Source organism: Lissotriton vulgaris, chromosome 4_1 (genome assembly GCF_964263255.1).
Source record: "Lissotriton vulgaris chromosome 4_1, aLisVul1.2, whole genome shotgun sequence".
NCBI classification, from domain to species: Eukaryota; Metazoa; Chordata; class Amphibia; order Caudata; family Salamandridae; genus Lissotriton; species Lissotriton vulgaris.
Window position 1 is genome coordinate 87,872,328 of NC_141691.1, and position 17,560 is coordinate 87,889,887.

A 17,560-nucleotide genomic window follows, 5' to 3' on the forward strand; every position below is an offset into this window, starting at 1 on the left:
ATCCTGCCGCCCTCTGTTTTGAAAACCAACATCATTTTAATCAGACTCTTTGAGAGGAAGCTTCAGTGGCAGCCTAGAGACATTCAGACTATGATAACGAAGGTTTTGCAGTCAAAAACATTTAAAATTAGATTTTATACAGGATGATTACCTACTACGAAACTACTAAACAGTTTACATGACAATCTTAAGATTAAAAACATCTCTAAGTGTGCATGTCTCAGTTTTCTTACTGTAAACAACACACACGGCTAACAAGATCTGCTTAGACAGGCTCTGCGTAGATCTGAACAGCTTCCTAGGTAGGCTTCAGGCCTTGAATTTAATCAATCAGTAGCAGGGCACCTCAGTCCGCAAACCACGGTGTACCAAATGAAATGAGCATACATGAGTATTCCAAGGCTGTGAGGAGGCTTGGAAGTTATCTTGATTGTGTTGATGAGAGGACAGTTATAAATAGGAGCTAGATAAAGAACCATAACTTACTTAAAAGATTCAGTTTTCATTAAAATGGCCACCAGTAGCACAGGTCATAAAAATCAGTGAAGACACTAATGGTAGAGCAAACACAAGCTATGAAAAACACTGAGTGCATTAGTAGATTATATATCACCCAATTAAGCTAGAAAGATTACTTAGTATTTGAACCATGTGAACCACAAAAAAACTAAAAAGAAATAACAATGTACAATCACTTTATCAAATTGGCAAAGACTTCTGTGAGCAAGTTGTTAAAACTACACGCCCTTCCCTTTATTCTGTATCCTAAACCCTTTGTATGTTTAAAACAGAAGCTGTAACTTCAGAACTATATGGTTTCTGGTAAAGGACAAAGAATACACAATATAATAAAACATTTAATAAATGATACTGAATTGATGGAAAAAGAAAAACAGAATACATGGAAAACAAACCCTAAAGACTGTTTATTCTGCCAAATAGCACCCAGGTGGCAGAAGGCACAGAGGAGGTTCCCATGCCAGACAAACATACACTGTAAATTTGTGGTGGATAAGGAAGGGGCAAGGTGGAAATGCATAAAAATTGCAGACAGCAAAAGAGTTGGAGAAGGAGAAAGGATTAAATGAAAAACAAGTGTTCAATAAAAAATACACACACACACACACACACACACACACACACACACTTTATTAAATGGACTCTACTTCAAAAAGTCAAAATTATAGACCATGTTTTTCATTGATGTTTGAATACAGATCTAGGTTTCTGATATCTACAGGCCGGTGGCCAAGAGAATTAGAAAAACCTCAATAATGGGAGCAATAACAATGCTGTTTAGGAGGTTTACAAGTGCATAGAGCATGTGACAGATGTTATTGGATGATGAAGTAATCAATTTGAGACGGGTATAAAATAAGACTATCGAAAAAGGCCTGCCTATGGTTAACGCCCGGTCGGACATAATGTTTGTTTGACCAGACATCACAGCAATCCATAGAGTACCCCTATACCTTTTAACCTTTGATGTTGTGGTTGAAATAACTCTCTCACCTCTGTCCTACATTTAGTAAATGTGTTAAATACACTGAACAGGTTGGGAAATGCAGCTGTTGAGATCTGGTTCAAAATCTGTGAAAATGTCCACTTCACACAAGAGGGTGATTTCAGAAGGCCATACAGGCGAAATGCGTGCTAGCCACTCAGACCAAGGCAAAACTGTACCATGGACCTCTGGGCATACACAAGCATGTAGGCACTACAAGGTACAAGGGTTGGATGCAGAAACACCACACCACACCACTCTTATTAAACAAAATGATTGATCAACTTGAAATATACAAATTGCATGGAATATTCAAACTCTAAAAAACGGGTTTATTCTATCTAGGAAAGGGGCTGGGAAGTATAAGACAGGATGGCCAGAGCATTAACTCTCAACATAAAATATCAAATTAATTTAGCATTTTCATATCTTAACCAAGCCCTCCATTATGGCTAAGCCTTTCTGATGTAAGTCTTCTCTTTTATCATGAGAGTTAACAAGATCTGAAAAATAAAACTTATGTTTAGCTGGAAGGATTTTCCAACAGAAAACCAGTTCCTTTGAGAAAAAAAGACCTTGTGGGCCCAGCTCAATCTTACCTTTTTAGGTGGATCTGGTTTCTGAGTGTAAATGTTGGTTTTGCCAAATCCCTGGCCAAATTTGACCAGTGCACCATCGACTATGAACGTAACGGGGGCATTCTTCTGCAGGTGCTGGTAGAAGAGCAGCAACTGACACCTGGAGACAGAGGAGAAGAGTAAGCAGGTAGCCATGCAAAGGGATTCAAGGAGTACTGCGTTCTGCAAATGTAACCCTAAAATCAGGACAGATGGAATATGTGACTTTGCAAAAAGCTCTGCCATAGTCATTTAATGCATTGTCGGTCTTTCAGATTGTAGAGACTATACTTGGCATATAAATGAGAATTCCCAATCTACGCCAGTGTATCACAACGCAACACAATTTTTTAAGCCAGAAAAGCTATGAGCACTTTATCGTCGGGGAAAAGAATGGCACAGCTGAGGCATCAGGACCCTTCACGATGTAAGACACAAGCCAGGTAAGACTCTTCAAGTTTTATTTGCCCTTTAAGACTTTAGTTAGTGTACCTACACTTAGTAACCCCATCCGTAATCTCCATCTTATGTATGTCTATATATGTTTAATGACATATGCCAGGATTTCCATGGCCACTGGCTTTCGGGATTAATTGTGTATACAAGTTCAGTGACACTATGCATATTCCCCCCCCCCCCCCGATTGTGCCAATATACGCGGACGGAAGACTGCCTTCTGTCCCATGAATACATGCAGTCACTACATTACTATATCAAAAGGACCAAGTGAAAACTGACAGTTTGTATGCAGACCACTACAGTGAGTAAAAATATTGTACTGGATTTATACTCTCTATTAAGAGACAGACTAACTTGTAAGAGTTGAGAGACCTGATGGTCTCAGAATGAACTCAGTTTATGTGTCTAGCTTATGATAGTGTGGGACTACAGGGCAATGCTCCTGTGCTTACCCCAGGTTTAGAACGCCTAATTTGAGGATTGAGTAATGATGACAAATATGCTTCAAAAGAAAAGTCTGTCACTACGTTTGTCACGTGTGCGCTGTAGATCTCGTGTATGCAGTATTTTATGGACTTTTATTAGCTAATGTGTGGACAATACCACAATAATAATATGTTGCTATTATAAGTTAGTGAGGCCTTTCAAGTTTTATCTTTGTGTGTATGATCCCCTGCAGAAAGATGTCCAACGTCAAATGCAAACTGCGAGTAAAACTATTTTTTAATGTTTGGTGTTACTAACACTTTTACTAATTCAGTAGTGTAGACTGAGTAAGTATTTTTTTGGTCCTGAATGTTGTTGACCCATTTGGGCATTTAAGTAACAGCTGAAACATGTTGATTAATACAAGTAAGATAAAAGGCACTGTGACCATCTCATTTTTATATGTTTTTAATCTTGTCAAAAAGAACTTATGAATAAAATCAATTTGATTGGGTATCTTTAAAGACCATGTTAATCCAGTCTCTGAATACCTAGGGTTTATACAGTCCCCGAGGTCGACTAGTGCTCTCAGCAAACCTGAGACCCGTATCCCTCATGGGGTTCATGCAATCCGAACCCCTGGGCACTGTGTCCATTTGCAGAAGCATATGCTTTCGGCGACCCCTGAAGCTGTGCTTTGGGCTACTTATAGTCCTGACACCAAGCAGTGTTCCACAAAAGATTTCCGGCCAACACTCAAAGCGTGTTCCATGGGCTGGTATTGTGGGATTGCTCTCGAGGTCCCTTCGCGATCCCTGGTCCGTTGGCCTGTGGATCCCTGTAAAGGTAACGGACTTTCAGAGGGCTTTCCTGGTTGCTCCAGACGTGCCCTGATTGCTTGGAGAGTCCCCAGAACCTTGCTGGTCCTCACCAAAGCCTATTTCCTAGGACAGTGGTTTGAAGTTGCCAAGGCTTCTTGGTGCTCAGTCCGGACACTGACCTCCCCCCCGCCACCCAGCACTAGACATCCTTCGTGGGACAGCTCACCTCAAAGACTTTGGTTTTCTTCAACATCTCCTGGTCCCTGTGACTGCAGAGTCAAGCTTCACCTCTTCTCACCTGAAAACCTGACATCGGTGGGCATTTGTTTATCATGCCCCTGGTCACTGGCTAGTGACCCAGACTCGGTCCCCTCTGTTCTTCTCAGCTCCGATCCAGGTTTGGATCACACCGGACACTTTTCTTCTTCACGGCAGCAGCACTTTTCCGCATCACGCCATTGAAAACGACAAAGATTCCGACACCATTTGACACCTATGCACCAGGCTTCCCTGGGCTAGGTAACCCGAGTACTCCGGTGCTCATATGGGCCTTCGAGCCTTCTATGTTTGAAAGGGATTGCTCAAAGTCCTATCCTAAGTGTCCTTAATCTTTAAAAATCCAACCGTGACTTTACCATAGAGTTGTACGGAGCTCGCGCCTGGGTTCTCACACTGCACACGTCCTCCGTGGGTCCCCTGTGTCACTACAATGGGTGGTTCCAGCGATTCTACATGCTCAAGGCCCTGTGTCTAGTCAAGTCGCAGTTGTTATACCACTTTCTTAGTATATGGTTCGGTCTTCCCCTTGGGCCCGCTGTGTATTGTGCTATTTACTGTCGCTCTAGTGATTTAATATTGAGTATCTTGTGCTCTAATCTCATAAAGAGATTGGAAGAGAGTGTTTAGTAATAAATACATATTTTTATAATAACACTTGTGTGGTTCTCCTTTCATATGGTAATTCAGGAGGTTACAATCTGGTAAAACAAGCTGCTTACATTCCTTTGAGACTTAGCCTGAAGGCTGCTCTCCATAGCTACCACTAGGATAGCTTTCAATAAAGGTTGTCTTTAACGTAATCATCAAGAAGGGTCGTTTAGACTGGTGCAAGGTGCCCACTTTAATTAGTGGACAGCATATGACTCTGATTGCTTCACCAATCAGCCAATCTGCGAGATATCGACCGGACTCGCCCTTGATGTGTTATATGCACTGTTACAGCTAGTATTCGATGCTTTGTGGTGATTGTTTACTGTATGATGCTTGTACCTAAAATGCCGGCTCCTCGAACACAGCGGAGATTATCTTTCCGGCTCTGCGTTAAGGCGTTCTGCCAGCGCAGCGATATGCAAGCGTGAGGAGCCAGTGCTATCAGTTTGAGGAGAAATTGATAACAGGGCCGACCGCAGATTCCCGATGTCCTGCAGCTGTACGGTGCCGGACTCTAAAATGGCAGCCGTGTAAGACGAAGTGGATCGCTTTATTTTCCTGATGAGATTGGCCTTGGTGTAATAGGTGTATAAACAGTGGCAAGGCGGCCTGAGTGTACTGTGACTGGACTGTGGAGCACTGCACGTCACCCTCTTAATGACCGGTGAGTAGGCAGGGGAGGCCTTTAAAATCGGGCCACGGTGATCAAATGGTGGTGGGGGTGGGCGCCCGTGCACTTTAAGTGATCGGATTGCTCCTGGGTGTCATGGCATTCTAGGACTTGCCTGACCTTAACATGGCGGCCAGAAGCTCTTTGACAACCCTAATCCCGGCGATACTCATCCAGATGCAGGCGTATCCCCACTCGAGGCCCCCCTCAAGCGAAAGACTAAAATGGCTGCCACAGTGTTCCCTACCACCGGACTCCGACCAGACTTAAATCAAATCCCCATCAGCCTATATGGTAGCCCCAGTTCCTTCTCTGGTCTGTTTTTTACTCGTTCCCCCGCCTCCTTCGGTTATCTCCATCCTCGTAGCCTATGTATCTATTCAAAACTGTTTTCCCCAAACGTTGAGACCTGAGCAACATGGCAACATGGCTGATGCCCGGTGGAGTTGCTAGACAGCTAATGAGGAGATTGGCCCTGGTTTCCCCCTCGACCGTCACCTACCTAGCCGGACATTGGACACAGTTCTTCCTAGTCTCCCTGCTATGGCTCCTTCCTCCCCTCCTTTCCTACAAATTCTCTCAACCTCCTTGTTGGTTTACTGTACCTTACTAAGCTATTGCAAATGATGTAATTTGTAACGCAATGTCCCTCTGGTTAAGCGCTCCGATACCTCCGGGTCTAGCCAGCGCTATATAACCTTCTCAAATCAAACTAAAAACTGGTTAATCTGAACGCTGAGACCTGAGCAACATGGCTGATGCCCGGCTGAGGAGCTGACAGCTGAGGAGATTGGCCCTGGTTTCTCCCTTGACCGTCACCTACCCAGCCGGACATTGGGCACATTTCCCCCTTGTCTCCCTTTCTCCCCTCCCTCCTACAAATTCTTGAAACATAGTTTATGTGTACTGTACCTTACTATGCTCTTGTATCTGATGTAACGTAACGCAACAATCCTAAATGTAAATCGCTCCAATACCCTCTTGGGTCAAGTTTGCACTATATAAAACTTTATAACTCAAAATAAATAAAATAAAAGGCTGACCAACAATTTCAGACCTACTGCGTTTACCAATTCTTGTTTATTTTTATGTTTCCTATAATATTATTATAACTGGTTACACTAATTTTCCATTGGAAATATTTTTGGGAAATACTATCATACTTTAAAACATTTTACTAAAGGATGCTGCAAAGAAATGGTACCTAAAGTTTTACATTGGTTAGCGAAATATTTTTGCATTTTTTGTGAACATTTCATTTGAAAGCAAAGAATCAGCAGTCTTAATATCAAGCTTCTGGAAAAGTCTGCATCTAATCAGAGAGCATTCTGGAAGCAGTATACATAGCCTCATATTGCTAAACATTGAAAACATGCGAACATCTTTTTATACTGGTACCACTGTTAGTAGTGCAATCTGAGCTTACAACATTTACTTAGGTCGCTCAACCCAATAATAAAGGCTTTGCATTAATGAACCATAAATACAAGTTTGAATAGCATTAATACATGGACATAAATATTACCTTAACTTCAGACAATGCCTTTCCCTGATTTATAATGTGGCAGCCAAAGGGTTTGTGCTGCAGGGGGCTGGACCAACTTGGACAAAAAACACACGAAAACTGGTTGCCCTTGAACCCAGAAAAGAAGGCCCGGCCGTCGGGCTGAAGGAATTCCACATCCCTGATTTTAGGCAGGTTATCTTTTATAGCGGGCAGAGAACATAGGCAATGTTAGTAGGTGCACCATGGCTGGTCATTAAGCTTCTTTACCATTCACAAATGGCATCCACATGCAGCAACCGTCCAGACATTGGAGAAACATCGATGTGCACTAGAAATGTTTGAAAAGATGTGAAAACTCTTGCATTTACTAATGTGCTGGGAAAAATTAGGAGTGTGCCATAGGCAAAGAATATACTGGAGTTCAAATGCAGCAAAAGACACACTGCACATTACAGCTGCACTGAAGCCAAACTAACTTGTGAATAGCCACTTACTTGCCACACTTCTTTCTGTACTGTCGCTCGATGCCTTCTGGCCTGGGGAAAAAAAAAAAAAAAGGTAAAAGGGGGCATTAGCCAAAGATAAAAGCAAATAGTGTAACATTTCATAAGTGGACAAGCCAAGCAGCACAAGGAGAGATGGACCCACCATAAACTGTCAAGAGTAGATTGTACAAAGCAGAGACAAGGGCCCTGATGGGCAAGGCAACAGGATGGTCGTAGCTATAAAATGTAGGTGTTGCACAGTATTAGGCTTAAGCAGAAAGTTTTGGGCGTGAAGCTGAAACTAGTTCCGAGAATCAGCTGGACAACGCTACTTTACAAGTATTTCTTTAGACAATAGGAAACCTTAATGTCTTGATGGACATCAAAAGAGTAGACTTGATTCATCAACCACTGCTTACAGACAATCCTGAGAGTTAGTGAATCCTGCACTCCACTAGCGACAGAAGTCTGCACTTTTGTTTTACTAGCCCCTCCATACCCTACAAAGCATGAAAGATTATGTAAATGTAAAGGAAGATTGGTAAAGAAAGAACAGTGAAGTTTACTGTTCAATTAACTTTATGCCTATTTTCCCTGTGTGAATTTGAAAGAGGTTAACCCTATGTTCGAAAATATTTTTTTTTCATCTGGTTTCAAAAGTGGTAAGATAGGTAGTGTTAAAAAAGGATGATTAAATGAATTATAGATGTAATTTTGACACTTAAAATTAAATATACATTCTCATGCTTCTGTGTTTAATTTAAAAAAAAATTAAATAAAAGGAGATAATCAATACCATGGGTACCCTTTAATAAAGGAAAGGTATACTTGAGAATTTAACAACCAATGAAACTGCCCTGAAAAATTATAGAAGAACTCCAAAGTTTTTGTTGATCGGTTGAGTCAGCTGGAGTGGCACTGCACTATAGCAGTGTGAGGGCTGCATATAAACCATGCCATGATAAGTTGTAGGCGAGACTATCTCTCAAATAGCTTTTGTTTGATCCAGTAAAACAGTTCCCTGGTTGACAAGGACAAGCGGGTCTGTAGTTCTATATACTCCATTATCTTGTATGTCAAGATTTCGGAAATAAGAGAATGTACTCAAGTCTTCACCTCCCTACTCTCCTGTAGGTATTAGGAACTTTTCCGCGGATTGACTTTTTGTCTGGTGTTAGCGAAGATCTTTTGATTTTACTAGATGATATGTATAACAAACTTACTTATAGTGGCTCCCTACTAATACTCTTCATCCGTTGGTAATTTTCTACATCATTCAAATGTTTCTTCCGCCCCCTACAGTATAAGGAAGTGAACCAATATATTTCAATCATTAGCTAACTTGACTTTTACCAATGACATTATTCCCTTGTATACTTCCCTTGTATACTACTTCATCAAAAATGTATTTTTTTTTTCGCTTTTAGTCAATTAAAAAAAAAATTGTTGAGATTAACAAAGGTCTAGCAGCCTACCTGGAAGGAATCTGACAGATTCCTTTGGTGCTGAGCCCAGAGGCTTCCGATCCCTCTGCATGGCCCACAAGCGTCACCTGGCATGGCTCAAAAGCAGGATGCAGGAGGCCATACAGCTTCCGAACAGCTCTCGCTGAGACCCATGACAAGGATTGAAACATCAGGATCAAAGCCCAAATGACTTGCAAGGGCTCATTGAAGCAGAGGACAGGCATAGAAGAAATGCAATATCCAGGATAGCTGTGCTCAATGGGAGCCATTGTAAAAGAGCCAGGTGTTTTTTTGGCACACAGATGGAAAAGCCAAATGATATCAACAGGTTGGCTGTCACCTGGAAGGGGTTTAGGAGGAGAGCCCACTTTCAGAAGCCAGTCATTGGGTATGAGAAGAATGGTATTCCCTACTTTCACAGATGGGCAGCGACCCACCCATAACCTGAGATGCACTGCTATTGTCAAAAGGGAGCATGGAGAACTGAAAGCACTGTTGGCATACCCGAGACCACAGGTAATGCATGTGACGTTGTAGGGTGCGGGTGCCCTGTAAGTCCAATGCCACAATCTAGTGTCCTAGATCAGGGCACAAAGAACTTGGGTCAGTGTGATCATTTTAAAGTTAGCCTTCTAAAGGGAGAAGATCAGAAGGTGAAGATGAGGATAGGACAAAGAACTCCGCCCTTCTTCAGCACCAACAAACAATGAAAATAATGGACAATACCAATCTTGGATGCCAGCACTCTCGGAAGCTGGCATATCCTCTATAGATTCCTTGTGCAAGAGAGCTTGATCTTCTTCTCAGACTATTGACAAGTGGTCCGCCTGAATGTATTGTGGAGTGGCTGGCATATCTGAGGGATGAAGAAGGGTAGGAAATAACTGTGTTCCACAACCTGGAGCAACCACTGGTCAGATATAATGCTCCTCTGCTCAAGAGGGTAGAAGTGCCTCCCACAAAGGCGCACGTATGCTGCAGAAGTTGATGAGGTAATTTTTCAGAAGCTGCGAGAATGGGGGTTGGGGTTTTGATAGATTGTTGCTCCTGGTGGCAGGGATGCTGGCAGGGTGATGCTCTACCTTGAAAGGACCGAGAGGCTTGCTGTTTCGGATGTACGTTCTGATGATGCAACTATTAGTATCCACTTCAGATTTCTTGAAAGAGGGGACTTGATGGGGAAACGGCAGAGGAGGCCCTTTGAGAGTGTGTAGTAGCCGTGCTCTTTTTTAATTTTTACACAGTCAGAATACCTTCTGCCCAAAGAGCCTTTAGCCATCAAAGCGTATATCCATTTAGGATTACAGGACATCGCTGGAAAAGCCAGAGGAGCAAATCCAAGCATGGAGCCCCAGTAGAATACTCTGCGCGACTGCTCTACACAGAAAGTCACTAGTGTTCAAGCCTAAGCATATGAAGATCGTATTAAAGTCCTCACAATCTCATAAGAGTTTGCTTGGTTGTGTAAATGTCCTCTGGGATAGCTGGCAAGAAGCCCACCATTCTATTCCATTATGCGTGCAAGTACATGCCCAGGAGGCAACTGCTGTTGGCTGAGCTAACAGCGAGGCTAGCAAACAAAAACATGCGTTTGGACTCCCTATCAGGCGGGGCAATCGGAAACGCATTTGTGCTAATTCTGCACAATTAGGCTTTCTGGAGTGGGATTTTGCAAGGGGAAATCTAAGCTATGAGTCAGGGAGTTCTATAAAACTATCTTCTCCGAGGTCTGGTGATGCCGGTGCCAGTGTTGAGGCTTATACGGGAGGGCCAGAGTGTAACTCGAGGACAGTGCCAGACTCAGGACGATCCTTACGGCCTGAAGCTGATCAAGAGTGATCCGGAGAAGTACAAAAAAATCTTGTTGCTAGACAGTCATAGCTCATGGAGCGGTTGTGGCATTTCTGATGGCCTTGGAAAGTCGGGGTTCACAATCTGTTCTGGATTGGGGAAACAACTCTGACCTGGAGGTACGAGGTGAGACTAAAGAGACATGTTTGGTCTTTAGGTTTATGATATTTCCTTGACCTCACTTTGACTTGACTTTGAAGACTATCTTTAACAAGATTAGCTTCAGGAGCGAGAGCACATCCACTCCCTTGACCAAAAGGATTTGGTCTTTTTCGAGTTCCTTCTGAGCTCCGTGTCTGTGAGTTTGGCTTTGCAGTCATAGATAGCCCCATGCTTCTTCTTCGCACAGCAATCGCATACCGCAGAGTTGTGCTTGGAGCGGAGATACCAGAGACAGACATTGCGAGTGTCAGTCACCATCATCTGACAGTTCTGCAGTTTAAACCTTGTAGTTTTAGGTCGGGATAAGTCTCTTACATACTGTGAAAATGTATTTGAGGGAAAGTAATTCGGGTAAAAGCGGACAGGATTTAATGGAGCTTATATCCACATCGGAAAGCACGCAAAAACAATTGCGCAGAGGTTGCGTAGATATAACGGCCCAACATCACAACCGAGATGGGACGAAACTGATGTGGAGCCAAACAATGTCACCTACCGCTATACAAGGGTACTTTCAGAAGAGATTCTTCTAAATCGAAGGTGTTTCTCCCCAAGTATATTGCTGTTTTTGAAAATGATTAATTTCTAACGTAATGATTTCTGTAATGTTTGCAATTCATGGTCATAGGGTGTTGCACAGCACTGAAATCAAAAAGTGAGCAACAAAAATAGACGTGCACAAGCATACAGACAAATTGCTTTGTTAAAGCTAACCCAAACTCCGAAATCAGGACAGACCGACTCAATTGGCATATTCTGTTTCATAGCTATAGTACACATGAAATAATGTTGTAAAGGTAATCGGATCCTCGTATGCAAACAAACCTGCATTTTATTAAAGTGCTGTATTCAATAAACAATATTTAAACAACAGGTTAACTAATGCATTGTGGCAATAATGCAAAATGTACCCAATAGTAGACAGCTCTCCGAAGAAAAGCACATGCTAGCCAACTATTCATTTTTTTGTTACAATTTCTGCACTGAATTATCAACAATGTGCAACAGAGGTGATTAGACGGGCAGCCTACCGCCTTAGGCAAATCTTCTGCAAGTTCTTATTACAACACAGCAAAATTACAGAACATATTACCTAATATTTCAAGTGGCTTAAACTGCCATTTCAGAGTTTAAGGATTACAAAGCACAAAAGAAAGTGTTTGAAGATCAAGAACAGATGTGAAAAGCACTGGATCGTGACTGACATCTAAATGATTAAACTCGGCTTGCAGAGACTGCATTCTACCATAACTTCCTTTGATAAACTAAAGCTTTCTTAATGTCTGTGAATGTCTTAGTGTAACCGTATTATTATATAAAAAATGCTCGGCAAGCAATTAAATGAACTTTATTTCAGCTATATTTTCACCTCAAATTAAATACACATTTTATCTGAACACCCTTCAAATTACAGCTCTCCCATTCTACTATCTATCTAGTAGCTTCTGGATCTTTGTAAAAGCGACCAGTAACACAACAAGCATTTGCAATGCAATCGGTCTCGCCTTTGGGACCTTATATGTATTTAGCTATGCAGCACATTAGCCTCGGTGCTGAAACATCTACTGTTCTTTTACATGGAGGGAAAGTCAGCACCAAACTGGGTAACATGCCAGGTATGGGAACACATGGAGAGAAATATTGCCTGTCAGTGGGAAATGGTATAGTCCAAAACTCAGTTTTTAATATAAAATCGGGACCTTCAGTAGTCATATCACTGAAACTACAAGATCCGAAAAATATATTAGTGTCTACGGGTGCCCGCGGAAGACATGATGCAGGGTTACATTATTTATGGCCCAGTACCTTCTAAATAGTCTGTCATATGCTGTCGTTTAGTCAGGGCTTCAAGCTGTGAAATTCATATAATGTACAAAGATACCTGTACACATGGATGCCTGAAGGGTTTGGGGCCTGTAAGAAGCCATATATTATGGCTCACTCGTGTGCAATACACGCACATAAAAATATTAGCTTTGTTAAAAGCTTTATTGCGAAACTTAGTACTTTAAAATGTATAATTTTTTTTAACCGTCCCTTCTAACATTCTGCATAGGTACCAGCCTGACACTTTAATACTATGTACTTCTATTTTTTTCCCCGTGTTCAATCTTCCATAGTGACAAAACTAGATGGTTTTCTACCTGCATATGAAGAAAATAAAAACTGGGAGCCACTTTAAAAGATATTGTCTACCATGTGATCTTGCATTTCTACTATGCTCTTTACTTTTTTTAATTGCATATCATTGCACAACACAGGTTTGAGTACTTAGCGAGTTCACCAATTACGGATGCATGAGTATATAAATATGAGCCTAGACGAAGTATGAAAGGCCATGCACGTTTGGGTTACCAACGTTCCGAACGTGATCACACACATAAAAACTCCAGATAATCCAATTAGCTTCAACTGCATTTGAATAAGCCTGACCAGGACTTGAACTTTCTATAACATGCAGCAGTAAAATATTGATGTGACTACCATCTTCCTGCTAAACTCGTGGTCTTTCCTTTTAAAGTCGCGAGATGAACTAGCATTTACAATGCAACGGTCTCGCCTTTACAAAAGTTAGAGCTATTGGCATTGTAAATGACAACATTTTTATTTATGTGTTGGTTTTGAAAACAGATAAATAAATGGCATTGTCATTTACAATGCCAATAGCTTAATCTCTCGCAAATACCAGACCTATTACATTTGCAACCACACACACACATACAGAGCCACACACACACATAGATGTGGTGGATGTGGATCTGGTGGATGTGGTGGTGTTGGATGTGGTGGTGTTGGATGTGGTGGTGTTGGATGTGGTGGTGTTGGATGTGGTGGTGTTGGATGTGGTGGTGGTGGATGATGTGGTGGTGGATGATGTGGTGGTGGATAATGTGGTGGTGGATAATGTGGTGGTGGATGATGTGGTGGTGGATGATGTGGTGGTGGATGATGTGGTGGTGGATGATGTGGTGGTGGATGATGTGGTGGTGGATGATGTGGTGGTGGATGATGTGGTGGTGGATGATGTGGTGGTGGATGATGTGGTGGTGGATGATGTGGTGGTGGATGATGTGGTGGTGGATGATGTGGTGGTGGATGATGTGGTGGTGGTGGTGGTGGATGATGTGGTGGTGGTGGTGGTGGATGATGTGGTGGTGGTGGTGGTGGATGATGATGTGGTGGTGGTGGTGGTGGATGATGTGGTGGTGGTGGATGTGGTGGTGGTGGATGTGGTGGATGTGGTGGGTGTGGTGGTGGTGGTTGTGGTGGATGTGGTGGTGGTGGATGTGGTGGTGGTGGACGTGGTGGATGTGGTGGTGGTGGATGTGGTGGAGGTGGATGTGGTGGGTGTGGTGGTGGATGTGGTGGTGGATGTGGTGGCGGTGGTGGATGTGGTGGTGGTGGATGTGGTGGTGGTGGATGTGGTGGTGGTGGATGTGGTGGTGGTGGATGTAGGGGATGTGGTGGTGTATGTTGTGGTGAATGTGGATGTTGTGGTGAATGTGGTGGTGGTGGATGTGGTGGATGTGGTGGCGGTGGACGTGGTGGTGGTCTTTTAATTACTTAAAGTCCCGCCATACAACAATGTGAGTGTCGAGTGGGAAGTCCGCTGAAAGTTTACTTCCCGGACCATTAACAATAACAGAGCCTGTCGCACTCATTGAAATAGGCGCATGCTGGTGGCAGTAACAAAGCCACCTGTCCGTAAACACTGAAAGCACCTGCTTTTAAACCCAACCCATATTTAACCTCCCAGACACCTACAGCCATTAAACGTGCAATATTTACAGCAGCCTATTTTTCCATGATCTCAAGTGAGGGTTTGCCACAGAAAAGATTGTTTGTTTTACCTATTGGTTTTCACCGGGTTGAGCAGTGAGCTAAAATGGGCCAAACAAGAAATACAAACGTTTGACCCAAGGGGCCATTAGGAACAGCTGGTTGTTGAAAAATAACTTCGCTCTGCAAAAAAAACACGAGGGACATATTGCTATGGTAAACTCTTTAAAAAATATTAAACTTATTGACAGCTAATCATACATAATTCTATATGGTCCGCACCCAATCAAGGAAAAAAAGAATAGATAATAAACGTGGTTAAAAAAAGGATTGCATGTTGCCAGCCATAAGGGTTTGCAGCCGGGACCTTCTAAGCTACATATCTGTAAAAGGAGGAATGTAACCATGCACTGTGAGCAGAGAGTTGAATGACCAAGAATCCTCCATCAGAGGCGTGTGCTATTCCTCTTCTCTTGACAGGCACTGACTGAAATTCACAATTTTAATAGGTATTTCAGATGGTGATCAAGCAAGCACATTAAAAAGAAAACACAAAAAGAATATTTAAACCTCTCTACGTTTGTTTTCATTAAACCATATGGTACCGATCACAACTCATTACGTTCTTTCATTAAAATGCACTTGAATTAATAAAGTATAACAAGAGAAAAAAGCCTTTGAAATTAACAGGTCTGGGACATGAGTTTCAGTTGACAGCATATAATCACCGCAGGACAAGAATAACAAACAAACATTGGTAAAGCCAATGGGTCAGGGTTTAATGTGCTAACACATGTAGTGTTAGCACATGAGAGGTAGGCAAAGGAAAGGAAGCAAGTATGAGCTAACCGAGAGGGTTATAGTTGTAAAGTGGTCTTCCTGTAATGGAAACACTCCAGTGTAAGAGGTAGGGGAATACCAAACAAACAAAAGCAAAGATGAGAGATGAATACTCCACTGGTATGTGTTAGGATGTGATTGACAAGGTCTGAATCCAATGGCTGGAAGACTGCCAATGGTTGAAAGGGGAGGGGTGTAGACCCAAAACCCACTCTATGTATAATGTAAGCAATCAGTAATTCTGTGAGCTGCGCTGTCAATACAGACCTCAAAATAGGCCTTCTATTAAGGTCGATCTACTCAAAAGAAAACAGCAGAACAAAGTCTAAGTTAAAGAGCGGAAAAAGGGTGCACCAGATCGCGTCTCTGGTTTTCAAGTATGTGTGCCTCAAACTACACCCAACTTTATACCTTTTGAGAGTGCGAGGCTTTCTTATTTTTGGCAAGCCTTCTCTTAACACAACTTTCATTTGTTTACTCCATGGCCACCGAATCGGTTTCCAGGCTCCTCTACCAACTTCATCAAAATCAATGGAAATGTCTCACCTTCAGAGCGCCTCCGCAACTTACCACCTCCATCTCTTGGGGCACCAATGCTTTATGTCTAATACAAGACCAGCCCACTGCCCTCTCCTCCCCAGTCTCCTCGCTTTTATCGTTTACAATGAACTCTCTTAACCTCGCAACATGTACATTAATTTCAGTTCACTTCACCTCATCGCCCACCCCCTTCCCTCGCACCTACAGGCCAGTAGTTGTACACCCTCCTCTGACCACTTTTTCTCCATGCTACATTTACACCTTCACCTAGTGAACTGATGGCCCCACTCCCGCCCCCATCGCCCCACCCTTTTAGAGGTTATCCTTAGCTGTTGGTTATCCTGAACGCTTTCTCCCCTCATCTATCGCTCCACAGCACCATCACACCCTCCGCCCCATGTAACCTCTCACCTCCTCTTCGCTCTCGCTCCTGAAGCAAAGACAGGCCAAGCGTTTCTTGTAGCCGTACCCATCGTGGGTGCGTGTCTGGTTGGACTTCAGCTTCATCATTCTCTAGCGGCGATGCACAGGCTGGTGTGAACTCGGAGTCCAAGGGAACACGGGCAGGGCTTTCTAGGGGCGCGGGTTTAAAGAGAAAGGGCCGACAGGAAGGTGGTCTGGGGACGAGTAGGCCGTTATAAACAGAACAGGGAGGATGGGTATGGAGCTCCAGGGGCTGAATGGGGCGGTTACAACAGCAGGCACAAGGTCGGGAAGGCTGGCAACCAAAACAAAAATAAAAATGGGACAGCCGCTGGCACTACATTAGGGGCTGGGGGTCGTAAGCCATGTAGAAGGGCAGTGCTGCGATAATTAAAGGGGGAGCACGAAGGAGTAACAGGTTAAGGGGTTCACTGTAGGCGGGGACGACCCAGTGGGTGGCGACAGGCCGAGGGAGGGGGTAGGAGCCGCCAAGGGAGCACTAGTACCGGACAGGTGGTAGCACCTCACTGGAGCCCCACGGGGAGGCCTGAAGGCCCCGGGGGCGCTAGGTCAGACTCATCCCTCCTTGCTGCTCTCTCTCCAGCTTTACCGCTCCTAGCGCTGCCTAATCCGCCGCCTGGTCTCCTCCGCCCGTTCCTCTTCGCTCAAACCCGCCATCTTGAGTCGCGCTACGTAAAACACGCATATCCGATGAAGGCAGCTGACTGGGAGAATGCCTGCCGCGGTTGCAGAGAATCTTAGTCTTCCCGCTACGTGCGTATTTCACTACCGCAATACAGAAGGCGCATGCCCCGCCGGCACACTCCCGGCGCCGCAAACTAGTTTATAGAATACAAGTAGTAACGCCTTTGGCGCAGGGTGAGTGACTACGCCGATCATATGACAGGAGGATTTACGATAAATGCGCAGCCGGGAGGAGGGACAGTGAGGTCTCTATGGAAAGAATACGTTAAATGTATTCTCGAAGGCGACGTAGAGGGAGCGGTTCGTTGAGTGAAAACAAGAAGAAAAGCACACGAAAGTATCGTATGTAGCAGCGAGAATACTAACAAAAGTGA

The 17,560-nt window shown here is 43.4% G+C and overlaps 1 protein-coding gene across 1 annotated transcript in view; it reads right to left on the reverse strand.

Moving 5' to 3' along the window:
* STEEP1 (STING1 ER exit protein 1) overlaps positions 1–17,560 on the reverse strand; it is an 84,071-nt gene that overhangs the window by 4,751 nt on the left and 61,760 nt on the right. Inside the window, exons 3-4 of the mRNA XM_086918341.1 lie at positions 7,429–7,470; positions 2,104–2,242 (exon numbers count right to left, since the gene is read on the reverse strand). Of these exons, the coding sequence (XP_086774467.1) occupies positions 2,104–2,242; positions 7,429–7,470 (181 nt within the window). The remainder of the gene's footprint in view (positions 1–2,103; positions 2,243–7,428; positions 7,471–17,560) is intronic.